The sequence below is a fragment of the Bos mutus genome, chromosome 22, assembly GCF_027580195.1.
Source record: "Bos mutus isolate GX-2022 chromosome 22, NWIPB_WYAK_1.1, whole genome shotgun sequence".
Lineage (NCBI taxonomy): Eukaryota > Metazoa > Chordata > Mammalia > Artiodactyla > Bovidae > Bos > Bos mutus.
Window position 1 is genome coordinate 12831588 of NC_091638.1, and position 27643 is coordinate 12859230.

At 44.3% G+C, this 27643-nt stretch overlaps 1 protein-coding gene across 3 annotated transcripts; it reads left to right on the forward strand.

The window, feature by feature from the left end:
* The first annotated feature begins 11730 nt into the window (after window positions 1-11730).
* CCR8 (C-C motif chemokine receptor 8) lies at window positions 11731-27565 on the forward strand. 3 transcript variants are annotated; one of them, XM_070359659.1, is made up of 3 exons: window positions 11731-12284; window positions 23143-23255; window positions 25362-27565. In XM_070359659.1, the coding sequence occupies exon 3, from the start codon at window positions 25393-25395 to the stop codon at window positions 26449-26451; it is 1059 nt and encodes a 352-aa protein (XP_070215760.1). In that variant the 5' UTR covers window positions 11731-12284; window positions 23143-23255; window positions 25362-25392; the 3' UTR covers window positions 26452-27565. The 3 variants fall into 3 exon arrangements, with proteins under 3 accessions (XP_070215760.1, XP_005909714.2, XP_070215759.1); XM_070359658.1 differs by lacking the exon at window positions 11731-12284 and adding an exon at window positions 22274-22414; XM_005909652.2 differs by lacking the exon at window positions 23143-23255.
* Window positions 27566-27643: the final 78 nt, after the last annotated feature.

A 27643-nucleotide genomic window follows, 5' to 3' on the forward strand; every position in this document is an offset into this window, starting at 1 on the left:
TGGGTGTGTGTTGAGCTAGGAAACCCCACAAGAATGCACCCCGTCTGGGCCCAGTGCACCCGCTGGCCTCCCATCTCAAAGCATCAGCAGGAGACCAGCTGCAGTTGCTCAGCCGGGGGCCTGTGCATCTCCTACCTCAGGTCTGAAGAGAGGAGCCTGACCCAGATGTTACTGAGTAGCGTCTGCTGTGAGCACCCAGGGCCCAGGCCCGCTGGGGACCCTCTGAGATGGGGCCAGGACTAGGGTGAGGCACTTGGGGTGCCGGATTAAGGAGGGACCCACTCTCGCACAACCCTGGTAGATGCCGCCTTAAACCTTGCACCCCGGAGCCTCTCTTACCTTGCCCTAGTCCCTGCCCTGCTCTGAGAGACTGTGCAGAACTAACCTCACGATTGTTCCGTCCACAGCTGGGAGCCAGGGATCTTGTCGCTGAGCCTTTCAATGATTGAGCATTTCCCCTGGGTTGTTAAATCTCAGCACTTGCGGCCCTGAGGCAGAGTCAGAGGGAGGAAGAGCTGGTCCTGCAGGAACCTCAGAGGTCTGCTGAAGGCACGCAGGCCTGGGTGTCCATGGCCCCTGCAGTGGACAGAGAGAATATGTTTAGAGGATGTGTTTAGAGTTCAGGGAGCCTGAATATATCCCTCCTCTCTCCGGAGCCCACCCCCTTCTGCTTCTGTGACCTCTGAAGCCAGTGAAGGAAACGTTCAAGAGAATCACTTGGAGAACTAGGCTGTGTCTTCGGAATCTGGAGATGCCAGGACTGGTAGTCTTCTCGTACCTCGTGGTAGCCACCTTGTGTAATCCTTGAGGTGAGGTGCATCTGCAGTAGAGCAAGAGGTGGGCCACCTGGGAAAGACCTGCCCTTCCCAGAAGTGGGGCCTGGGCTTCTCAGGGCCAGAGATGAACCCCAACCATGGGAGCCAGAGTCTCAGTGTCCTGGGCATCCTACACGAGAAGACAACCAGCAGGGAAGTCCATGGGAAATGCGGGGGTAGCAGCCGGGCTTAAAATGTATCACCCAGATCAGTGACGGAAGTTCCTTCAAAAACCCACAAAGATGCTCCACGGGAAAGAGGCAGCCTCAGGCACTGCCACACAGAGGACCTCAGTGACAGGCTGTTCCCAGAGCAGCCATGATATGCCTTTTCTGCTCCCCACCCTGCCTGCCCAGCCCAGCCCAGCCCTGGCAGAGGAAGGGCAGCAGAGTGAGAAGGGAGGGAGAAGAAGGAAAGGACAAGGAGGAGAAGCCACCCTCTCCCACCTCCCCCAGGCCAGTTTCCTTGGCAGGAGGCCCAGGGAACGTCAGGTGGATAAGAGATCAATGCTTTGATATTTTATTGGACTGGACTTTTAAAAATACCTTTTAAAAAAAGTATTAACACCCAAGTCTGACTCAGAAAGATGTGGGGTCTGAGCAGTCATCTGTGTAAGGATGGGTGAGTCAGCATTCAGCAGTACAGTTGGCAGAGACAGCAGTTGGAGAGAAAAATGTCATTTTCAGCTACTGTCCTCCTGGGTTCATCCATTCAATAAACCCTTGTCCTCCATTCTAGCTTTGCCCAAATGTGCTAAAATGGCATTATTTAACAATTCTGTCTGTATTTATAGAATTTGTTCAGAACCTGGAAGAGAGATGTGGTTAATAGACATCCCCCACCCCCGCCACCAGCCAGTGAGAACTCTCCCCCTGCATGATGACAGTTTCCAAAAGCAACAGAACAGTTGGGAGATAAGAAGCCACCCCAGTCGTGACTGCTGCAGCCTTCCCCACCTCTCCCCTGCCAGAGAGGCCCTGGAGGTTGAGATGCAATCACAGTAGCCAAGACAGGAAATTCTAAGAACCAGAATATTAATAGTAATACTGGAATTGACATTCAGCCAGAGTTCAGCATTCCTGCAATCCCAGCTCTCAATGGCCAGCATTGTTATTAAATAGCTTGAACATCATCTCTGAGGAAAGCTGGATCTCCTGTGCTTGCTGATGGCTCGGTGTTGGATGCCAAAGGAATTCTCCTTCTCATCCAAGGTGGTATAAGGAAGGGTCAGTCTTGCTCAAGGCTTTCGAATATAGTGTGCACACAGATCCCCTGGGTCCTTGTCAGAATGCAGAGTCAGATCTGGAGTAGGGCAGGAGTGTGCATTTCTAACTAGCTCCCAAGTGGTGTCAGTGCTTTGGTGCATGGACTACATTTACAATAGCAAGGATCCAGAACAGTGGTTCTCCACTTTAGCTACACATGAGAATCACATGGGGGAATTTGCAAAAAACTCAGATTCAGATTTCATTGGAGTGGGATCCTGATGCTGATGTTTTTAAAATTCCCCTATAATTCCATAAGGGCTTCCCTGATGGCTCAGTGGTAAAGAATCCACTTGCCAATGCAGGAACCACAGAAGACGCAGATTCGGTCCCTGGGTCAGAAAGATCCCCTGGAGGAGGAAATGGCAGCCCACTCCAATATTCTTTTTTTTTTTCACTCCAATATTCTTGCCTGGGAAATCCCATGGACAGAGGAGCTTGGCGGGCTACAGTCCATAGAGTCCCAAAGAGTTGGACCCTTTTTTTTTTTTTTTTTTTTGGACCCATCTTTGCAAGTGAACAACAAGACAATTTTATAAACAGCTAAGATTGAGAAATAGATTTATAATAAGAATCGTGACACTTATTTATTCCATAACTGTTATTTATTTATGGAAGATAAATGTGGTTAAGGACTTAATGCCAACACAGACAAAGGATGATTCTTCTAAATCCAGGTGAGGTTGAAAATACCTAGGAAGAGTCACCCCACCTGAACCCTAGTATGTCACACCAGTGCATGAAATGGCTGCTGATAAAATCGCCACCCTAACTGCATCCAGAAAGGCCAGGACAGCCCCACTGAGTGGGTTGTGGGCACTCTGAATTATCTGTGCAGAAAGAAGGGGAGGGAGGGTATGTGTGAGTACGTATGCTCGAGAGACATTTATGCACGTGATGGAAATTCAGCGTCAACCAAAATGTCCCTTCCTCCCTCAAGTCTCACAGTTTAAAAGTAGTTTTGTCCTTTTTATTCATTTGACTCAAGGTGATGATGGCAGTGCTTCAAGACTAGGCACTCTAAATTTCTTAAGTGATTTTTGTATTAATTTCCCAGGATTGCATGACAAGTTACCAAAAACTCAGTGACTCAAACGATAGAAATGCATTTCCTCACGGTTCTGGGGGCCAAAGTCCAAAATCAAGATGTAGGCGGGGCCACGTTCTCTCTGAAACCTTTTGGGGAGAATCCATTCCATGTCTTAGGTTGGTGGCAAGTCTTGGTGTTCCTTGGCTTGTAGACACATCACTCCAATCTTTGCCTCTGTCACCCTCTGGAATCCTCCCTGTGTCTGTTCACTTCTAAGGACATCAGTTATATTGGATTAAAGGCCCACCCTACTTAAGTATGACCTCAGTTCAGTTCAGTTCAGTCACTCAGTCATGTCTGACTCCTTGAGACCCCATGAATCGCAGTACGCCAGGCCTCCCTATCCATCACCAACTCCCGGAGTTCACTGAGACTCACGTCCATCGAGTCAGTGATGCCATCCAGCCATCTCATCCTCTGTCGTCCCCTTCTCCTCCTGCCCCCAATCCCTCCCAGCATCAGAGTCTTTTCCAATGAGTCAACTCTTTGCATGAGGTGGCCATGAGGTGGAGTTTCAGCTTTAGCATCATTCCTTTTAAAGAAATCCCAGGGCTGATCTCCTTCAGAATGGATTGGTTGGATCTCCTTGCAGTCCAAGGGACTCTCAAGAGTCTTCTCCAACACCACAGTTCAAAAGCATCAATTCTTCGGCGCTCAGCCTTCTTCATAGTCCAACTCTCACATCCATACATGACCACAGGAAAAACCATAGCCTTGACTAGACGAACCTTTGTTGGCAAAGTAATGTCTCTACTTTTGAATATGCTATCTAGGTTGGTCATAACTTTCCTTCCAAGGAGTAAGCGTCTTTTAATTTCATGGCTGCAATCACCATCTGCAGTGATTTTGGAGCCCCAAAAAATAAAGTCTGACACTGTTTCCACTGTTTCTCCATCTATTTCCCATGAAGTGGTGGGACCGGATGCCATGATCTTCGTTTTCTGAATGTTGAGCTTTAAGCCAACTTTCACTCTCCACTTTCACTTTCATCAAGAGGCTTTTTAGTTCCTCTTCACTTTCTGCCATAAGTTGTAATGAATATCATCTGCAATGATCTGATTTCTAGAAAAGATCACATTCTAGGACTCTGAGAAGAGCATGAATTTGGGGGCAGGATGCTCTCCAATCCAGTACACTCTTCTTACCTAAAGATGGGAAGATTCCTAAAGCCATCACAGGTCCATGTGAGAAATACCTTGCCCAAATCCCCTTGCAAAGAGGGGTTCTTTGTTTTGCACCAGAGCCCAGCCTGTTCCCTTTCCAGCACAGCATAATGGAGAGCATGCAGAACACAGAGCCTGGTGGACCTGAGGTCAAATCTCCACTTAAAGAGGTGGATTTTGGTTAAGTTGCTTATACCTTCTTGGGTTGCATTCTTAGTAACTTGGGGCAACAGGACAAATAACCAAACATTTTGCGGAAACTTTCTTCTGCACGATACACCATACTAGAACCTTTATAGATGTAATATCATCTTCATGAAGCTGTGAGGATAAATTAGCATATAGCCTGTACCTGACCCACTGTAGGTGCTGAACAAATACTAGTCCTTTTTACATCCTTCCTCACTTCAGGTGCTGACAGTTTCTGCTAATCCCTGAGCGGAGCCACCCAGATAACCTGCGCTTGCATTTGTGATGGACAGCCTGGAGCCAGAGACTTGGGAGTCAGCTCTGCCAGAAACTCCACTGTGACTTTGGCAAGCCACTTAAACACCTTCCATCCAGTAACTCACTCTGCTGCCCGCTCAAGAATGAGCAGCTTCTGAGAGCAGCATGCCAGTGTGGGAAGTGAAACCCAGGGCCTGGTAGGTGAGAAGGTTCATGGGGCTGTGGAGCATCTCTGGTCCTGAGTTCCAGCACCAAAGTGGTCCTGAGTTCACCTGCCCCATCTCACCATCTGCCCCTTCATGCACCTGCCCTAATCTTTACTGGGCTGTGTTCTCAGCTCTCTGTGGATCTGCCAAGGGTTAACTAGCTTCTGACCTTTAAAGAAAATGTGATACTAACCCAACAGTCCCTCTCTGGTTTGGATAATGTATGTGTGTGTGTGTGTGTGTGTGTGTGTGTGTGTGTGAATGTGTGTTTCCTTGCTGTCTTGCAGGATTTCCTGTTTCTGCAGACTCTTTGACCACCCCATTAACTCTGGAAGTGGCTGGGCACTTGTGCAAATCTATAAGCTGCCACATCACATCCTTGATTTGTTCTTTCCTTCTTCTCCAGTTCAGTTCAGTTCAGTCACTCAGTCCTGTCCGACTTTTTGCGACCCCGTGAACCGCAGCATGCCAGGCCTCCCTGTCCAGCACCAACTCCCGGAGCCTACCCAAACTCATGTCCATTGAGTTGGTGATGCCATCCAACCATCTCATCCTCTGTCGTCCCCTTCTCCTTCTGCCCCCAATCTTTCCCAACATCAGGGTCTTTTCAAATGAGTCAGCTCATTTGAGTCAACATCATGAGTCAGCATCAGGTGGCCAAAGTATTGGAGTTTCAGCCTCAACCTCAGACCTTCCAATGAACACCCAGGACTGATCTCCTTTAGAATGGACTGGTTGGATCTCCTTGCAGTCCAAGGGACTCTCAAGAGTCTTCTCCAACACCACAGTTCAAAAGTATCAATTCTGTGCTCAGCTTTCTTTATGGTCCAACTCTCACGTCCATACATGACTACTGGAAAAATCATAACCTTGACTAGACGGACCTTTGTTGGCAAAGTAATGTCTCTGCTTTTTAATATTCTGTCTAGGTTGGTCATAACTTTCCTTCCAAGGAGTAGGTTTCTTTTAATTTCATGGCTGTGATCATAATCTACAGTGATTTTGAAGCCCCACCTCAAAAAAAGTCTCTCACTGTTTCCACTCTTTCCCCATCTATTTGTCATGAAGTGATGGGACCGGATGTCATGATCTCAGTTTTCTGAATGTTGAGCTTTAAGCCAACTTTTTCATTCTTCTCTTTCACTTTCATCACAAGGCTCTTTAGTTCTTCTTCACTTTCTGCCATAAAGGTGGTGTCATCTGCATATCTGAGGTTATTAATATTTCTCCTGGCAATCTTGATTACAGCTTGTACTTCATCCAGACCAGCATTTCTCATGATGTACTCTGCATATAAGTTAAATAAGCAGGTGACAATATACAGCCTTGACGTACTCCTTTTCCTGTTTGGAACCAGTCTGTTGTTCCATGTCCAGTTCTAACTGTTGCTTCCTGACCTGCATACAGATTTCTCAAGAGGCAGGTCAGGTGGTCTGGTATTCCCATCCCTTTCAGAATTTTCCACAGTTTATTGTGATCCACACAGTCAAAGGCTTTGGCATAGTCAATAAAGCAGAAATAGATATTTTTCTGGAACCCTCCTGCTTTTTCGATGATCCAGCTGATATTGGTCCCTTCTTCTCCAGGGACCTCTTTATTGAGGGCTGGTGTGTCTTCTTGGCACAGCTGACACTTCTGAAGGGCTCAGCTGCCAAATTGGCTGAGTATGGGCAGTTTTTCAGGTTGTCAAGCAGTAGAAATATGGGGGGAGGTCCTACCACCAGTTTATTGGACAAGCTTGGAACATCCCAGCTCTTCAATAATAACAACCCATCATATTCATAAGGGCTAGAAAATTCCCCAAGCACATTCATACTTATTATCTCATTAAATCACAACATCTGCATGGAGACTTTGTGCCAATTTTATAGATGAAGATCCTAACCCCTTGTCAAAATGTGATCTGCAAGCTGACACCATTGGCATTGCTTGGGAGCCAGTTTGACATGCAGAATCTTGGGCTCAGACCTGCTGAGTCATGACCTGCCATTTAAGATGATTCCCAGGTGATCTGTGAGGGCTTCCCTTGTGGCTCAGCTGGTAAGGAATCTGCCTGCAATGAGGGAGACCTGGGTTCGATCCCTGGGTTGGGAAGATCCCCTGGAGATGGGAAAGGCTACCCATTAGATCGCAAAGAGTCGGACACGACTGAGCGACTTTTCACTTTCACAGGTGATCTGTGTGCACATTAAAGAGTGGAAGTGCTGGACTAAAGGATAGTGACTCTCCCAGCATTCCAGGACAGCATGATGGCTCACCTGGGATGAAAACCCAGGCTCCAAGAGGTAGAGGCACTGAGCCTTGTAATAAGGGGGAGAAAACCGAACCATCAAGCATCTTCTCAGGGCAACCACTGGACTTGTCTGGAAGAGCTCCATACATCACTTTGGTTGCCCTACTTGAGTGATGAGGGAGCAAAGGAAACAAACTGCTGTGCAAAAGAAGGAATTTGTGTTGATCCTGAGAACAAAGACAAAGGTGGGCAGAGAAATTAGGAGGAGAAAAGAGGAGGAGCGTGCCAGAGCCTTGGAGGAAGAGGTACAGTAATGTTTGTAAATTCTTGGTGGGAATGGATTGCTTTGGGGGAGTTGTTTTGTTTTTGGTAGACAGTGTGAATGGGTGGTGTTTTACACAAAGTGGAGTCTTGGAATGACACAGTGAAGCTGGGAACTGGCTGGTGCCGGACTGTTGTGAGCCCTCAGAGGGCCCTGGAACTGCATAGTGACTGTCTGGACCAGCTTATTTCCTGTTCTTGGAATCCCTAGGACCTTGCATAATATAGCCAAAATGTTTCTCGTATGAATGAACGAGAGCATAAAAAAAGTCCATAAATATTATCCTGTCCAACTCCCTCATTTTTTTCCCTGCCTGTTTGTTGTAGATTGGCTTTAAAAAATTTTATCATAAGATACATTAAATATTATAACATGAAAATACAGATATGCAATTTGAAAAAAAAGTAATAAAATGAATACCAATATAGTCACCTTTCCAAATCAAGAAACAGAACATCAAAGATTTTATGCTTTTTCTTACTTAATGTTTTTGACTGTGCCTCCAGCATGCAGGATCTTAGTTCCCTGACTAGGGATAGAACCCAGGCCCCTTGCAGTGGAAACGTGGAGTCTAAACCACTGAACCACCAGGAAAGTCTTTACATCTTCAAACAATCTGCAAATGTTTTCTTTTGTAAGCTTTGAGGTAGGAGCCTAAGTAACTTTTTCATATAGATAATCAATTTTGACTCAAGATTTGTTGAAAAAGTTTTCCTTTTCTCACTAAGCTGCAGTGCCAACTTGTTCTTAAAAAAAATTCTGTCTCTGAATAGGTTTGCTTCTGGGTTCCATCTTTGATTCTTTGATCTACCTGTTATTTTCAGTGTAAAACTATGTGATCTAATTACCAAAGCTTTATAATAATTACTCATATCTGACATGATGAGACCCCATATTCTTCTTCTTTAGCAGTATCTTGGCTCTTTATAGGCATTTGTGTTTCTAAATAAATTTTAGAATTAGTTTGTTAATCACCAAAATGTATTGTGAGAATTTTTTTATAATTATATAGAACCTTTAAGTCAGTTTGGGGGAGAACTCATATCTTTTGATATTTAGTCTTCTAAAGCATAAATAGGATATTTCTCTACAACTTTTATAAATTCTTTTATGTCTTTTAACAAAGTTTTATAATTTTTCTATAAAGATTCTTCCTCATTTATATATCAACACTTCATATTTATTGATGTTACAATAAAAAATCATTTTTAAAACTACATTTTATATATATTGTTGCAGAGACAGAAATGCAATGGAATTGTGTCATCAGCTTTCCGTTCAGCACTGTTGTGTAATTTTACTGCTAACTTTAGTATCTTATCTGTAGACTCTTTTGGATTTCCAAAAGAATGGGTTTGGTCTTTACCTTCCCATCTCCTATAAATTACGGTATCTTGTCTTCTGTCCCAGTCCTTATGCCATTTATTTGTTTCCCTTGACTTGTTGCACAGGTGAATATCTCTAGTACCAAGTAGAAGTGGTGGCAGAGAAGGCATAGTTTTCTTATTCCTAATTTTAGAGGGATCTGTTTTGACATTTCGTCACTGATGTTTGGTTTTGTAGTTTCAGGTTAAAGAAGCCCCATATTGAAGAATTTTTTAATGAAGAGATGTTGTTGTTTTTTTCCCCCTTTAAAAATGAACTGTAGTCCACATGTGGGAAATGCCTATAACATAAATGTATGCAGTTCTACACACTGAACCCATCTGTGTGACCACCACCTAGGTCCAGAGACAGCGTATCACCAGATCCTGAGATATGCCTTTCCATCTTATTACTCAACCCACAATGGTACCCAATCTTCCGATACCATAGGCTAATTTTACCTGTGTTTTAGTCTCTTATGTAAGTGGAGTCATAGTACTGCCTTTGTGACTGGCTTCTTTTGTTTTTCTAAATAATTATTTATTTATTATTGGCTGCACTGGGTCTTCATTGCTGCACTCGGGCTTCCTCTAGTTGCAGCCAGTGGGGGCGACTCTCGAGTTGCAGCATGCAGGCTTCTCATTGCAGTGGCTTCTCTTATTGTGAGCACAGGCTCGTGAGTACATGGGCTTCAGTAGTTGCTGCACATGATCTCAGTAGCTGAGGCTTGTGGGCTTAATTGCTCATGGCATATGGGATCTTCTTGGACCAGGGATTAAACCAGTGTCCACCTCATTGCAAAGTGAATTCTTAACCACATGAGTTTGAGTGAACTCTGGGAGTTGGTGATGGACAGGGAGGCCTGGCGTGCTGTGATTCATGGGGTCACAAAGAGTCGGACATGACTGAGTGACTGCACTGAACTGAACTGAACTGGACCACCAGGGAAGCCACAGGCTTCTTCTGTGCAATGTTATGTTAATATATTCATCTATACTCTTTTGTACAATTGTAGATCACTTATTCTTGACAATGAAATGTATGCTGTTGTGTGAATATACTGGAATCTATTTATCCTATGTTTGATGGGCATTTGGGTGGTTTCCTGTAAGTCTATTACGAATAGTTCAGTTCAGTTCAGTCTCTCAGTCGTGTCCGACTCTTTGCGACCCCATGAATCGCAGCACGCCAGGCCTCCCTGTCCATCACCAACTCCCAGAGTTCACTCAAACTCACATCCATCGAGTCAGTGATGCCATCCAGCCATCTCATCCTCTGTCGTCCCCTTCTCCTCCTGCCCCCATTCCCTCCCAGCATCAGAGTCTTTTCCAATGAGTCAACTCTTTGCATGAGGTGGCCAAAGTACTGGAGTTTCAGTTTTAGCATCATTCCTTCCAAAGAACACCCAGGACTGATCTCCTTCAGAATGGACTGGTTGGATCTCCTTGCAGTCCAAGGGACTCTCAAGAATCTTCTCCAACACCACAGTTCAAAAGCATCAATCCTTTGGCGCTCAGCTTTCTTCACAGTCCAACTCTCACATCCATACATGACTACTGGAAAAACCATAGCCTTGACTAGACAGACCTTTGTTGGCAAAGTAATGTCTTTGCTTTTTAATATGCTATCTAGGTTGGTTATAACTTTCCTTATGAATAGTACTGCTATGAATATACTAATACATGTATTTAGTGAAATATATACTTTTGTGTTTGATACATACCTCAGAGTAGCATTGGTAAACCATTGAAAATGTGCATGTTTCACTTTAGTAGAAAAATGCCACATTATTTTCCAAAGTGGTTGCAACAGTTTCCACTCCCACCAGCAGAGTTGGAGAGTTTCATTTGCTCCATATACATGCTGAATTTTATCAGTTTTCCTGCATCTTTTGAGATGACCATGTGCTCATAAGATTTTTTTTCCCATTAATCTGTTAATGTGGTGAATTACACTTCTCATTTTTCCTCGTGAAAAAGGAACCTCTCTTTCCTGGGATAAATCCAACTTGGTCAAGATGTACAAATTGTATGTTGCTTGATTTCATGTGCTATGGTTTTTGTAGAGTTTTCACCTCAGTCTTCATTAGTGGGGTTGGCCTATATTTGAGGGGGGAGGTTGCTCTAATAACTTTTTTTTTTTTTCACAAAATGAAAGAAAATGGCCCCAAGAACTAGGTATATTTAGACAACTGCACAATAGGGTCAGAGTCAAACCAGAACTGGAGATCCAACTGCCAGTGACAGCAAATCTGTACTGCAGCTCTGGTCTAGAACTCTTGGAGTAATGATGCCAGTTCCCTGAAAGGCTATGAATGCTAAGATAAACTCTTGACACCCTCCATTTCTAACAATTTTCGACTCCCTGTTTCTCCCATACTGTTTGGAAAACTGCAAATTTGATTTCCTCCTTGTTCACACGACAAGAGCTTAGCTCAGGCGTTCCCCAGTCAGAGGAATGAAACAAGGCTCTCACAGTAACCCTCCTGGGAATCTTTGGTGATATGTGCCTCTCTGCTGAGATCCCCAGACTAGATGAGTCTCACATACTCAGAAGGAACGGGTGGAGAGCACGGTTGTAGGGGCAGAAGAAGAAAACCTCTGCCTTTGTGAACCTGAGGCGTACTCTACCGTGTAGGCTTGGGTTGTCTCTCGCTCGCCTCCACTTTGCAGTGGGGGGCTCCTCTCCCGTCCCCACCCTCTTGCTGGTGCTGCTGCAGGGTGGAGAGCGCCTGGACCACAAGGCTCCGGCTCGCCCACCCCTCCCCGAGTTATTAACCACAAGGTTCCCTCACAGGAAACTGGTGAAAATGAGTATTCATGCCTCTTCAGCCAAGGCAGTACAGACCTTCAGTGTTTCATCTTTGAGAGAAGTTTGTCCACAAAAGCTTCCAGAACAGCAGCCCTGAGAGTTTGATGGGAAACGGGACATCCACATGGTCTCAAAATATCTCTCATAAATGGCTTATTAATAACAAAGGGAAAAATAGCAACCTTCCTACTGGCAGACAGTTGAATGAAATGAACAAGATTAATATCTCCAGTGCTGGGACTAATGGACATCACGCGTTCCCTGAGAAGGACTCATCATTTCTGTAGCGTTTCTGCTGAAAATATTTAACGTGGACCTAATCACAGAGAATTATCAGACAAATCCAAACTGAGGGACATTCTGAAAAATAACTGGTCTGTATTCTTCTAAAAAATGTCAGTGTCTTAAAAACCAGAAGACGAGGTACAGTTTCTGATCAAAGATGAGCAAAAGGATTTGACAGTGGAATCCGTGCACCATCCTGGAGTGGATCCTGAACCAAGGGATGAAAAGTATTATAAAGGTCATCACCTGACATCGTTGTCACCTGACATCATCTGAAAACTGGTGAGATCGCAAAATAGACTTCTTAGAGAGTAATACCATGTTACTGTTAAATTTCTTGATCTTGATAACGGTGCCAAGGTGACATAAGAGAATGTCCTTGTTTTTTAGAAATTCACACTGAAGGGTTTATGGAATGTGATGCCAAAATTTTCAGCTGATTTAGAAAAAATATCTATATATCACATATATATGTGTGTGTGTGTATATATATATATATAGAGAGAGAGAGTGCACAAGTGTGTCAAAACGTTAACAGTTGGTGAATCTTGGAGAAGAATATAGCAGTTTTTTCTATATTCTTGCAAGCGTTCTTTTCTGGATATTATTTCAGAACAATAAGTTTAAAAAAATGCTTTCATATCTAGCAAATGGAAAACCACAAAGGTAAATGATAAGGATCATCTGGTGGTTTGAATATAGAGTGTCATTATTAACATGTTCTTGGTGCTAGATGTCTTCAGAGGAAATCGCTTATCTTCTTAACCCTTTAAGAAAGGGATCATCACTCCACATGTGCAGATGAGAAAGATGAAGGCTACAGAGGTGAAATAAAACATTCAAGGTCACCCAGCAAAGAAGCAGCAGGGTTGGGATTCACTCGGGTCTGTGTGAAAGCCTTCAGGTGCCACAAATTCCCTGGGATGTGACCCTGACAAAAACTGATCAGAAGAGAAGGTGGCATTTATGTCTTCTTGGTTATAAGCTGTTGGGTCTTAATTCATCTGGCCTTTTCTGAGAACTACCTCTTCTTTCCAGGCACTGCCTTGGATGTAGTGAGTAGAGACCCCCTCCCCTAAAAACAGGCAAGATGTGTGTAAAGTCCAAAGAACACAAGGGTGGACATGGACAAGATCTACAGTGAGAAACAAGGGTTTCTGGCAGCCCAGAGGGGAAGGAAGTTGGTTCCGACTGCCCTGATGATTTTGGGTAGCTCACTCTGTTTCTGAAGAAGAATGATGGAGGTAAGAGAAGGGGCGCTGGTGTCCACCTAGATGGTGTAACCTGGACTGGGACCAGTGCTGCCTCTTAGGAGCCATGTGGATCTTGGGAAAGTTGTCCAAAATACCTGTAGGGCTGATCTGAGAATCAGATTTAGTATAAATGAAATGCTGGTGCAGCAGGTTCGGGGCCTCTTTTAGGAGCTGTGGCCTCTGGGGACCTGGGAGTAGCTAAAAAGAAGACAGAGGTTGGTGGAGATCATATTGATGTTACCGTGTCTTTTCTCATCAAGAAACTAAAATAGAGGTGTCCCCAGCCTGGTTCCAAAATGGATATGCTGAACCAAACTTTAATGCGGGGGAGAAAAGTAAGAGGAATAATGCATTATTTTGTAAACTCTTCTTCTATGCAGGAAACAGGGCTGAATGGTATCAGGAAAGAAAGAGAGAAGCGTCTTAACAGTCTACCTTCACCCTTAACTCAGGAGTGCTTTTCCTGGGGCAGGGGAAGAAGTCTTCCTGGCTTCCCCTTAAGAGTTCCACATATGCCCGTGACTGCCAAAGCATCCTGTCTTTGGCAAACATCCCAGTCCCTAGGCTCCTCCTGCAGAAGCTGGAATCAATAGAATAGACAGTAACCATAGGGGCAGGGATGCAAAGGCACCCACCATAAGACAACACAGTGAGCTCAAGTTTCACCAGCAGCGGAAATGCCCACTGCCTGAGGGCTAGTACTCAGTTCTGGGGCAGACTCAACCTCAGGCCACTGACACTTAAAAAAGGAGCTGGGGTACTCCCATAACCCCAACCAGGGCCAAACATATAAGCTATGGCCGGCCCCTGAGGGGTGCTCACAGAATGGAGATATCATTACTATGTGAAGTCGAATATGCCACTTTGGTGTAAGGATTATTCTCAGCTACAGGCAGCTGAGAATCAGCCAGCAGAGGAAGAGTTCTTTGCCCTTCCCCTGGGTACCAAAAGCGAGGCATACGTTTCCCTCTGAGAAAGGTGCCCGCCCTGTACCAGAACAAGTGACTCTTATTACCAAAGATGAGTCGCTGACACCAAGTTTAGTGTGCGCAAACAGAACTTATTAAAATAGATCTTATCTTCCTTTAGTTCACTCATATATTTCCTTGACACTTCATCATAGTTCATCATCCCTGGAAGCCCAAACTTCCTTTCCTTCGTTGAAATGGTACATAAGCCTCCAAGCCTAACTGCTTTTTTGAGTTTCACCCCTTTTCTGTGGACACCTGTGGACCTAAACATATTCTGAATGAAAATTATGTCTTTTCTCTTAATCTGCCTTTTGTTAGTTTAATTCACAGACCCTCAGTTACTGAGTTAAGAAACTAGAGGAAAACAGTTTTCTCCCCAGCATATGCTTAATAATGATGAACTCAGACTTCCCTCTCACACCACTTTTTGTCATGTAAATACTTTTCGTCACTGGGAGAGAATTCCAAGTGGATTAGTAATTTCATCTATAATTTAGTTAGTAAGTTATTTACAAAATGGAAACCTCTCTGCTTTGCATTTATCAGTGATAGCCATTTTCTAAATGGCTAAAAACTTATTTTTGAAAAGATACCATATCATTATTAAAGAAAACTTTCAAAAACTTTCAAAATGAAGAGGAACAGTCTAATATCTGACTTTGAATTTCTGCCTGTTCCATTCCAGAATGTGATCCCATGCATCCGTGTCTTGACAGTTGTACCATATATACCACCTTAATCTGCTTTTCTCATCATAAAGATTTTTCTGGGTTTCTACATAGTTCTCATATGAGTTCTTCCTTTCGTTATTCATCATTCTTCAGAGAGCCATTTACCTCCTAGGACTTCTGTGACGAAAGTGCCATGGCTTGCTAAACTCCTTAAAGGGGAGTATAATATATAATTTCATCTTTTTATCTCTTCTAATGACTAGAGCAGTGCTGGGAATATGCTTAGTTCTCAGTGTTTGCAGCCTTGGGAAAAAAATGTTCATAGAAGACAAATTCTAGGAATAAAGAACCATGTAAAAGACTAAGAGGTCTTATCAGTTCTTCTTGCATACAATATAGCATAAGTTTCCAGAAAATACAGCTAAAAATATGAATATTATACTACAAACCACACATTTTTCTCCATGTTCAACCCTTCAGAGCAATATTGTGGTCATACCTTTGATTGTATGCAGGCGATGTTCCTGACCACTCTTATACAGGAAATAAATATTTAGCAGTAACAAAAAAGTCTGTTTATTGTAGCTTTGTGGGGAGGTAATCTATGTGAATCTATATTTAAGTTATGACCTAAATCAAATCCCTTACAATTATACAGTGGAAGTGAGAAATAGGTTCAAGGGATTAGAACTGATAGAGTGCCTAAAGAACTATGGACGGAAGTTCGTGACATCATACAGGAGGCAGTGATCAAGACCATCCCCAAGAAAAAGAAATGCAAAAAAGCAAAATGGTTGAGGAGGCCTTACCAATAGCTGTGAAAAGAAGAGAAGCAAAAGGCAACGGAGAAAAGGAAAGATATACCCATTTGAATGCAGAGTTCCAAAGAATAGCAAGGAGAGATAAGAAAGCCTTCCTCAGCAATCAATACAAAGAAACAGAGGAAAATAACAGAATGGGAAATCTCTTCAAGATCTCTTCAAGAAAATTAGAGATACCAAGGGAGCATTTCATTGAAGATGGGCTCAATAAAGGACAGAAATGGTATGGACCTAACAGAAGCAGAAGATATTAAGAAGAGGTGGCAAGAATACACAGAAGATCTATACAAAAAAAGATCTTAATGACCCAGATAACCACGATGGTGTGATCACTCACCTAGAGCCAGACATCCTGGAATGCAAAGTCAAGTAGGCCTTAGGAAGCATCACTACGAACAAAGCTAGTGGAGGTGATGGAATTCCAGTTGAGCTATTTCAAATCCTGAAAGATGATGCTGTCAAAGTGCTGCGCTCAATATGCCAGCAAATTTGGAAAACTCAGCAGTGGCCACAGGACTGGAAAAGGTCAGTTTTCATTCTGATCCCAAAGAAAGGCAATGCCAAAGAATGCTCAAACTACCGCACAATTGCACTATCTCACACGCTAGCAAAGTAATGCTTAAAATTCTCCAAGCCAGGCTTCAGCAATACATGAACCATAAACTTCCAGATGCTCAAACTGGTTTTAAAAAAGGCAGAGGAACCAGAGATCAAATTGCCAACATCCGCTGGATCATCAAAAAGCAAGAGAATTCCAGAAAAACATCTATTTCTGCTTTATTGACTATGCCAAAGCCTTTGACTGTGTGGATCACAATAAACTGTGGAAAATTCTGAAAGAGATGGGAATACCAGACCACCTGACCTGCCTTTTGAGAAACCTGTATGCAGGTCAGGAAGTAACAGTTAGAACTGGACATGGAACAGCAGACTGGTTCCAAATAGGAAAAGGAGTACGTCAAGGCTGTATATTGTCACCCTGCTTATTTAACTTATATGCAGAGTACATCACGAGAAGTGCTGGGCTGGATGAAGCACAAGCTGGAATCAAGATTGCCAGGAGAAGTATCAATAACCTCAGATATGCAGACGACACCACCTTTATGGCAGAAAGTGAAGAAGAACTAAAAAGCCTCTTGATGAAAGTGAAAGAGGAGAGTGAAAAGTTGGCTTAAAGCTCAACATTCAGAAAACTAAGATCATGACATCTGGTCCCATCACTTCATGGCAAATAGATGGGGAAACGGTGGAAACAGTGGCAGACTATTTCTGGGGGCTCCAAAACCACTGCAGATGGTGATTGCAGCCATGAAATTAAAAGACGCTTACTCTTTGGAAGGAAAGTTACGACCAACCTAGACAGCATATTAAAAAGCAGAGACATTACTTTGTGGACAAAGGTACGTCTGGTTAAAGCTGTGTGTTTTCCAGTAGTCATGTATGGATGTGAGAGTTGGACTGTGAAGAAAGCTGAGCACCAAAGAATTGATGCTTTTGAACTGTGGTGTTGGAGAAGACTCTTGAGAGAGTCCCTTGGGCTGCAAGGAGATCCAACCAGTCCATCCTAAAGGAGATCAGTCCTGGGTGTTCATTGGAAGGACTGATGTTGAAGCTGAAACTCCACTACTTCGGCCACCTGATGCGAAGTACTGACTCATTTGAAAAGACCCTGATGCTGGGAAAGATTGAAGGCGGAAGGAGCAGGGGACGACAGAGGATGAGATGGTTGGATGGCACCACTGACTCAGTGGACACGAGTTTGAGTAAACTCAGGGAGTTGGTGATGGACAGGAAGGCCTGGCGTTCTGCAGTCCATGGGGTCGCAAAGTCAGACACAACTGAGCGACTGAACTGAACTGAACTGTCTCTGATAGAGGCAGTCCAGCACTTCTATGTCCTAGAGAATTACCTAGATATGAACTCTGCTGCTGCTGCTGCTAAGTTGCTTCATTCATGTCTGACTCTGTGCGACCCCATAGATGGCAGCCCACCCGCTCCTCTGTCCCTGGGATTCTCCAAGCAAGAATACTGGAGTGGGTTGCCATTTCCTTCTGCAATGCATGCATGCATGCTGAGTCTCTTCAGTCGTGTCCAACTCTGTGTGACCCCATGGACAGCAGCCCACCAGGCTCCTCTGTCCGCAGAATTCTCTAGGCAAGAGTACGGGGGTGGGTTGCCATTTTCTTCTCTAGATATGAACTCAGACACCAGAAAATATTTCTAGGAGATGAGATTGCAGACAAAGGAGAATGGATTTAGAAGTCATGAAGCAAGATGTAGAGGAATACAAAGCCATTCTACATTGCATTTTATATCTTTGTCAAGAGGTTTTCTTAAAAAAATAAAGTCTGTCCCTGAGGGTATTCCTTTCAGGATCTAGTGAATGTTTCTGTGCAACAGAAGATGGACCTGGATAAAGCACTGATTCTTGAGCCCTGCATGACCTTGGCTGTGTAGTCTGGTTCTGGCTGCTTTCTTCTAGGATGCTGGGATCCCTGCCTTGTGTCCAAAATTGAGGAATGGAGGCTTCTCTTTAACTCCATCACAGTCTAGATCTGTAGAGCCCAGGTATAGTAGCTTGGATAAAAGCCAGTTAAGGATGCTGTGCTGTGCTGTGCTGAGTCGCTCAGACATGTCCAGCTCTTTGCAACCCCATGGATATAGCCCACCAGGCTCCTCTGTCCATGGGAATTCTCCAGGCAAGAATACTGGGAGATCCTCTTCCAGGGGATCTTCCCAACCCACGGATCGAATCGGGGTCTCCTGCATTGCAGGTGGATTCTTTACCAGCTGAGCTACCAGGGAAGCCCCCAACCAAAGATATCAAGTCCTAATCCCTGAAATTTGTAAATGTAACCTTATTTAGAAAAAGGGTCTTTGCAGATGTGGTTAGGTCAAGGATCTTACGATAGAGAGATTATCGTGAATTATTGAGATGGAACCTAAATGCGGTCTCAAGAGTCTTTATAAGATAGAAGCAGAGGGAGAGTTCACGTAGCTCACAGAGGAGACAGCGATGTAAAGACAAAGGCAGAGATTGGTGTGATGTAACCCCAAGCCCAGGACTGCTGGGGCTGCCACCAGGAGCCGGAAAAGCCAAGGAAGGATTCTCTCTGAAGATCCTGGAGAAAGCTCAGTCATCCGAACTCCAAAAGTGTGAGAGAATAAATTTTAATGTTTCAAGCCACCAAGTCTGCAGTAATTTTTTTTTTTTTTTACAGCAACCTCAGTAAACTTGGATACATGGCCAGGGCAGACACAGGTCTACAGGGGCCCAGACCAGCTGTCTGTGATGGCCCTGGAACTGAGCAAGAGGCGGTCCTTTGGTCCAGGCTGTGAGGTCCTCTCCCCAGTGCCTCACCTGACTCCCTCATCTTCATAGCGCCTCATATACCATTCAGCTTATTGGAAAACTTCAGTCCACCAGGTGAAGGAACAGTAAATAGCAGGATTTCAAGGAACTCACAGTAAGGATGCCTGGGAGTATAAATCAGCCGCAGAAACACCTCTGCTGACTGGGCTTGCCTCTGCCCAAGTCAGGTTGCTCAGTCGAACTTGGCCTCGACCAAGTGGTCCGGCTTTGTGGAGTGGAGGAAACAGGCAGGATAGAGGCCAGCCCAGTCCCCAACGCCCCTTGGCCCCTGCTCAGTTACCCTGCATAAAGCAAGGATGTCTGTGCCAAGTCCCGTGCCATCATTCTAGCCCTACGTGGAAGCTGGTCTTGGGGGAATTCCACCCAGTCCCTGAGGCCTGCGTGGCCCAGACGGGGAGAGGTCCATGGTCCCTTCCACAACTTCAGGTAAAGCAGGTATCATAGTTTCCGCCCTTGTGATGTGAATCAGCAGTAACTGTGAGCCCCCGAGTCTCCCTGTCTGTGAACCATTGATCTTTGCTTATCACTGACAAAACTCTTGTAAAAGATCTGAGGTTTTCCCCAAACTACGTCAGCCTATGAATAATGTGGGTGAGGGGAATTACCTAGATATGAACTCGGACACCAGCGGTTATTTACATGAGATGAAATTGCAGACAAAGGAGAATGGATTTAGAGGTCATGAAACGAAACATAGAGGAACACATAGCCATTCTAAACTGCATCTAAAGAAAGAAGTTGAAAGTGTAGCATTGAAACGGATGTCAATCCGCCTGGGGGAATTCTTAGCTCGCTCCCTGCGTTTCCACGGGGAACTTCCACATCCCTCCAGAAGGGGGAGCAGTAGCGGAAAAGACAGCTCTGGTTCCACCTCTCTTCCTGACGGAGGTGGGGGGTTGGGGGTGGGGTTGGTGGCGGTGATGAGTTCCTATGACTAGCAGGTGGGGAAATTTTGTCACTTGTATCCGTTGGACCACAAAAGCTAGAGGAATGGGCCCCTTTCTCTGTTACCTTTTTAGGGCAGCCTGAACTCCACAGTAAAGGTGCCCGTGGCTGTAGACCTTCGTGGTGAGGTGACCGAGTTGGTCTGGTTTTGTCAGGTTATATCCCTGCTTCTTGATACTGAGGCAGGAGACTGTCCTCAATGCGGATGACTGAACTTATCCCAGCGACCTGGTCTCACAAACAGAAATAAACCATGAGTTCATCACTTCACAATTCTGTTCCTGAAGTGCCTGTTCTCTACACCGTAAGGAAGAATCTGCTGCATTTCTACACACTAAAAATGAAATATCAGAAAGAGCCAGTTTAAAGAAAAGTCCCACTTAAGATTGCATAGGGATTTCCCTGGCCATCCAGTGGTTAAGACTTCACGCTTCCACTGCTGGGGGTGCAGATTTGATCCCTGGTCGGGGAACTAGGATCCCATATGCCATGTGGCACAGCCAAAAAAATTAATAAGTAAAATAAATCTTTAAAAAATCACAGTAAAGGAAGCCCTAAGAATAAGCTTAACCAAGAAGGTGAAAGATGTATACCCTGAAAACTAGAAAATATTGATGAAGGAAATTAAAGATGATTCAATGAAATGGAAAAATATCTCCTCCCCTTGGATTGGAAGAATTAGCCCCCCGTTCCACTGAACCCCAAGGCAACCACTGATTGTTTGCTGTCTCTGTCATTTTGCCTTTTCCAAAACATTCTCCTGTAGTTGGAGTCATACAGCATGTAGCCTCTTCAGACAGGCTCCTTTCAGCTAGCAATACGCACTTTAAGGCTTCTGCTTGTGGCTCGATAGCTGGTTTTTTAAGATCACTGAAAAACATGTCACTGTGTACAGGACCACAGTCCTGTTTATCCATTCATCTATCAAAGGACATCTTGGTGGATTCTCATTTTTTGGCAATTATAAGTAATGTTGCTATACATATTTGTGCTCAGATTTTTGTGTGGATATGTTTTCAACTCATCTGGGTAGAAATCAGGAGCATGCTACTGGATTATATGGTAAGCCTATTCTAGCTTTGTAAGAAATTACCAAACTGTCTCCCATAGTGGTTGTACCAGTTTGCATTTCCACCAGCAATAAATGAGAGCGCCTCTTAATCTTCTTTTTGTAAAAAATTAATTGATATGCTTTTCTCTTGTTAATCTTTAAAATATTTGTTTTTATTTATTTGGCTGCACCAGCTCTTAGTTGCAGCATGCAGGATCTTCAATCTTTGCTGCAGCGTTCGGGATCTTTGGTTGTGTGAACTCTTAGCTGCCGCATGTGGGATCTAGTTCCCCGACCAGGGGTTGAACCCAGGCCCTTGCACTGGGACCATGGGGTCTTAGGCAGTGGACCACCAGGGAAGTCCCTTAATCTTCTTCCTCTCCAGTATTTGGTGTCTTGATTTTAGCCATTCTAACAAGTGTGTAATGATAATTTACTGGTGCTTTAATATGCGGTTCCCTCTTGTTTTTTCATACGCTAATCTTTCATCTGTATGTGTTCTTTGGTGAGATCTATTTTTGAAGTTTTGGGGTTTTTTTGTTATAGTGTTTTGTTTTAGCATTGTCACTATGTGTGATTTTTAAGCATTAAAAAAAAGTAGAAGTATAGTTGATGTTCAATATTACATATGTACAATATGACATATCACGGGTGTACACTAAAGTGATTCACAATTTTTAGAAGTTAGACTCCAGTTATAGTTATTACAAAATATTGCCTCTGTTCCCTTATTATTAATATATCCTTGTAGCTTATTTTATCAGAGAAGGAAATGGCAACCCACTCCAGTACTCTTGCCTGGAAAATCCCATGGGTGGAGGAGCCTGGTAGGCTGCAGTCCATGGGGTCGATAAGAATCAGACATGACTGAGCTACTTCACTTTCCCTTTTCACTTTCATGCATTGGAGAAGGAAATGGCAACCCACTCCAGTGTTCATGGCTGGAGAATCCCAGGGACGGGGGAGCCTGGTGGGCTGCCATCTATGGGGTGTCACAAAGTCGGACACGACTGAAGCGACTTAGCAGCAGCAGCAGCTTATTTTATACCTAATAGTTCCTACCTCTTAATTCCCTACCTCTACCTTGCCCCTCCCTCTCCCCACTGGTAACCACTAGTATGTTCTCTAAATGAGATCAATTTTTTTTAACTTTAAAAATCATTGTAGGGAGCATCAGTAGACCCACCCCTATTTTGCCACCAACCACAGATAGATAAGATAGCTGCAGAGAAGCTGTTCTCCACTGAGCTGCAGACACACAGCAGTGCAGCCTGAGACAAAGAAATTAGCAACACTGAAAACCTCTAGAAGGAAGGCTCTAATTAAGGTAGGTATTAATAAGCATCCTTGGGAAAGAAAGACATAAGAAGCAAGGATAGTTTATGTCCTTGGGGTGAGGCCGGGATTTCAGAAATCTGGCACAAGAGGTGACACTTTTCTGTGCATATCCCCAGTGTTTACAAACCCCGCTTATGTCTCAGTGCCTGTCCATAGCGGTCTAGTGGAGAAAAGCAAACCATGCCATTTCTCTGCAGGATGCTAGGAGGGTGTCAAAGCTCCCCAAGAGTGGGAAGGTGGATAGCAGAAGATTCTGCCTATCCCCAGGCATCTGGGGAGGAATCTATCCTTACGCTGTGTGCATTGCGTCAATGACAGGAAGGCATGTAGGTATGTTTCTCAAGGAACAAAGCTGGCAAGCAAATTTCATCCCTGACTAGATGCTAACTTAAATGACCACAGGCTGCTGCTGCTGCTAGTTAAGTCACTTCAGTCGTGTCCAACTCTGTGCGACCCCCTAGACGGCAGCCCACCAGGCTCCGCCGTCCCTGGGATTCTCCAGGCAAGAACACTGGAGTAGGTTGCCATTTCACATCCCACCAAACCCTGAAAAGCCTTCTTGGCCTCCTTCTCACAAACTGAAAAGCCTCCTTTTCAGTTTGAAAAGCAAGTCCGAGTTTACTCTGCTACAAAGTAATCTAGAGATTGGAAGCCAGATGGTCTAGATTCTAAAAGATTGTAGCTTTTTTACTCTTAATTTTTTTTTTTAACCCACAGTGAAGTACAGAAAAGAAGGAGGATTTGGAGAAGACAGATGCGGTTTTTGAGTCCTGGCTCTGTTGCCTCACCCTTTGTGTAACTTCAGGTACTGGACAAAAGCTGAGACTCAGGTATGATTGTAACTCCAGAAAGAGAAAGGAGATAGTACCTGCTTCACAGGCATGCAAGAGGAATAAATGAGACGCATGTAAATTCTTGGTGCGCTGTGATAAATGGTAGGGCTTGCTAATACTTTCCACAGATTTTAATGATGGAGGAACATGGTGGGGAATGTGGAGTGGATAGGAAGGATCTAGGGAAGAAAATGAGTTGAAGACTTCCTCTTATCCCAGGATATTAGGAGAGCAGAACAGAAGGACCATGAACTGAAAATTGTTTTTTAAAGTAACTGTAAAAGACAAGTGGGGAGGAAGATGTAGGAGGGGAGACTCCTGTTTTGAAAGATGCTAGCCACATAAAAAAGAGACCCACCTCCATACTTCAGAAACTGTCTTAAAATCTATTTTGTGTATATACTTAGGTGAAATTAATATGTTTAAAAATGGCTAACTTGATTCGCATTTCAAATTATAGAAATGTGGCATGGTGGAGAGGGATGTCTAAGTGTCCAATAATCAAATGCCTTGGAAAAATCGTTAAGTCTAGATCAAAATTGCCTTGAATGTAAATATCAGTTTGAGGAGAATGATCATGTTTTAAATGTTGAATCTTCCCTTCAAGTTGTTCATCTCTGTTGCAGAAGGAAGGAAGGGAGGAAAGGGGAAAGAATCAAAAGCAAATATGGCAATATGCTGGCAGTTGCTAATTCTGAGAGGTAGAACTATAGGTTTTTAAGTTTTCTTGGCAAATTTTGACTTTTCTTATCCCAGCGAATCCCTCTGTATTAGTTAGCCTGGGAAGATTTCAACTTTTTAAAATGCAAATAGGCTTTACTTTCTAGAGAAGTTTCAAGTTTACAGAAAATTTGCATAGAAAAGGCAGAGAGGTCCCATGGTGGAGGTGGTGGTGGTGGTTTAGTCACTAAGTTATGTCTGACTTTTTGCGACCCCCCCATGGACTATATAGCCCGCCAGGCTCCTCTTTCCATGGGATTTTCCAGGCAAGAATACTGGAGTGAGCTGCCATTCTCTTCTCCAGGGGATCTTCCTGACCCAGGGATCGAACCCAGGTCACCTGCATTGCAGGCAGATTCTTTACCAACTGAGCCACCAGGGAAGCCCCAGAGAGGTTCCATATAGCCCCTGTATTGTTATTCTGTTTAAGCTGCCATCACAAAATGCCAGGTGGCTTAAATGACAGGACCTTATTTTCTCACAGTTCTGGGGCTAGAAGTCAAGAGCAAGATGCTGACAAATTGGATTTCTGGTGAGAGCCTTTAGGGCTGCCTTCACACTTGGTTGTCGTCTTACAAGGACACCAGTCCAATTGGATCAGGGCCCCATCTGGTGATCTCCTTTAACTTGCCTCCTTATTGGACTGTCTCCAAGTTGAGTGACGCTGGGGGTGTCTTGGTCAGTTTGGGCTCCTGTAAACAGAATGCCATAGACTGGGTGGCTGACAACAACAAAATTTATTTATCACACTTCTAGAGTCTGCGAAATGCAAGATCAAGGTACCCAAGCAGTCAGGTTCTAGTGAGAGCCCTCTTCCAGGTTGCTAACTGCCAAATTTTCACTGTATCCTCACACACTCTAGAGCAGAGAGAGGAAGCAAGCTCTCCTGTTCTTCTCATAAGGGCTTTCTTCCCATGAGGGTGGAGCCCTCAGGCGTGTGTGCATGATAAGTTGCTTCAGGTGTGTCTGACTCTTTGCAACCCCATGGACTGTAGCTCACCAGGCTCCTCTGTCCAAAGGATTCTCCAGGCAAGAATACTGGAGTGGGTTGCCATGCCCTCCTCCAGAGGATCTTCCCAACCCAGGGATCGAACCTGTGTCTCTTACATCTACCTGTATTAGCTGGCGGGTTCTTTATACTGGCCCCACCTGGGAAGCCCTGCACCCTCCTGACCTCACTTAATTTGATCACTTTCCAAAGGCTTCATCTCCTGATACCATCACAATAGGGGTAAGGTTTCAACACACAAAGTTTGGAAGGACACATTTAGTCCATAACAGGGCTTTAGGGCTTCAACATATGAACTTGGTGGGGAGCAGTGGGGCACAATTCAGTCCGTATTTTTAAATAAAAAATATCACTAAGAAATGAATGTCTCTTAGGTGCCTCTGTGGCTGGCTTCCTCCTGCCTTGATGGATTACACACCTGAGCCCAATTTGACAACAGCAACTGACTTCTACTATCCTGACATCTACTCGAGCCCCTGCGATGGGGAGGGGAGAGAGAGCAAGCTGCTTCTTGCCATCTTCTACTGCATCCTGTTTGTATTTGGTCTTCTGGGCAACAGCCTGGTCATCCTAGTCCTTGTCGCCTGCAAGAAACTGAGGAGTGTCACGGATGTATACCTCTTGAACCTGGCCCTGTCTGACCTGCTTTTTGTCTTCTCCTTCCCCTTTCAGACCCACTATCAACTGGACCAGTGGGTGTTCGGGACCATAATGTGCAAGGTGGTCTCTGGCTTTTATTACATCGGCTTCTTCAGCAGCATGTTCTTTATAACCCTCATGAGTATGGACAGGTACCTGGCGGTTGTCCATGCCGTATATGCCTTGAAAGTGAGGACGATCAGCATGGGCACAGCCCTGAGTCTGGTGGTGTGGCTGACTGCCCTGGTGGCCACCAGCCCGTTACTAGTGTTTTACCAAGTGGCCTCCGAAAATGGCATCCTGCAGTGTTACTCCTATTACAATCAGCAGACGCTGAAGTGGAAGATCTTCATCCACTTTGAAGTGAACATCTTAGGCCTGCTGATCCCGTTCAGCATCCTGATGTTCTGCTATATCCGCATCCTGCACCAGCTGAAGAGCTGCCAGAACCACAACAAGACCAAGGCCATTAAGCTCGTGCTCATCGTGGTGGTTGCCTCCCTACTCTTCTGGGTCCCTTTCAACACGGTCCTCTTCCTCACTTCCCTGCATGACATGCACGTCCTGGATGGGTGTGTCATGAGCCAGCAGCTGACCTATGCCACGCACGTCACAGAGACCATTTCCTTCACCCACTGCTGCGTGAACCCTATTATCTATGCGTTCATGGGTGAGAAATTCAAGAAACACCTATCAGAACTATTTCGGAAGAGTTGCAGCCACACCTTAGTCTACATAGGGAGACAGGTCTCTAGGGAGGTCTTGGAAAAATCATCCTCGAATCAGCAGTCCACTCGCTCCTCCACCGTAGACTACATTCTGTGAGTCCGTGCAGGGCAGAGCATCCCCCTGCCTCCATCATCCACCTTCTTGAAACAGAAACGATTCACACTGGAGTTGGAGGCTACATTGAAGGGAGATTCTTACAAAGCTGGCTACAGACACAAGACTTCTTTCATGATATTCAGTGAATTACTACTATTGCAAGTCAACCCTCTCAACTTTCAAAGACTTTGTCACTATTTTCTAAAAATAGTCCATATGTTTCACTGTGTTAGCTATAGGGATTTTCCTCCCCTAGGTTTTGGAGTATCTTTATCAAATACCAGCTTAAATTTTATCAAATGCTTTCTCCTTATCTATTGAGGTGATCATGTAGTTTTCCTCCGTTATTCTGTTAATTTCGTGAACTATATTGATAGGTTTTCTTATTTTAAATCAACTCATGTTTTCCCTAGAAAAAATGACCTCATGTTTATGATCATTTTAACAAAAAACAATTGGCTTCTCTTGGGATTTTTGTGTCTGTGTTCATGAGAGATACTGACCCGCAACACTTGTGACGTGGGAAGTGCCTCAGATCTTGAACCATGCTGGCCTTGCTCAGGACATTGCAAGGGACACCTTGGATTTCCTGTCTGGACCCTGCTCCTCACTTGCAAGCTGGCCTGAGGTAGCATCTCTGCATGTCAAGGCAGACACGTGTAAGATAAGGTTGAAGATGGTGATGATGGTGTTTTCTGTCTTGCCTGCTCCATAGACCTACCCGATGTCCCACCTATAGCCTATAAATATCTTCATACACATAAAAGTTTGTTATTACTGTAATAAAAATACACAGCATATAACATTTTACTAGCTGTGCAGTTTTGGGCGAGGTGCTTTAACTGTTCTGTGTGTCAGTGTCTTTGTATGTAAATGCAGATATTAATAGCAATAATGCACACCTCTGATTTCTGTAACAGTTATGCAAGATTATGAAGCTGTGTTCTAATGCCACCTACCGTTCACTCACTGGGAGTAACAGGAGTCCCCTAAAGCAGGGTGGAAAGAATGGGAGCTCACTGCTGCAGGTATCTGGTATATGTGTGTGCGGTATGTTAAGAATGTGTCAAGGAAAGGCTGAAAAACTGTTCCAGATTAAAGGAGGCTAAAGACATGACAATTAACTGAAATATATGATCTTAAATTGGATTCTGGCTTGGTGGAGGGGGAATGCTCTGAAAGACAGTTTGGG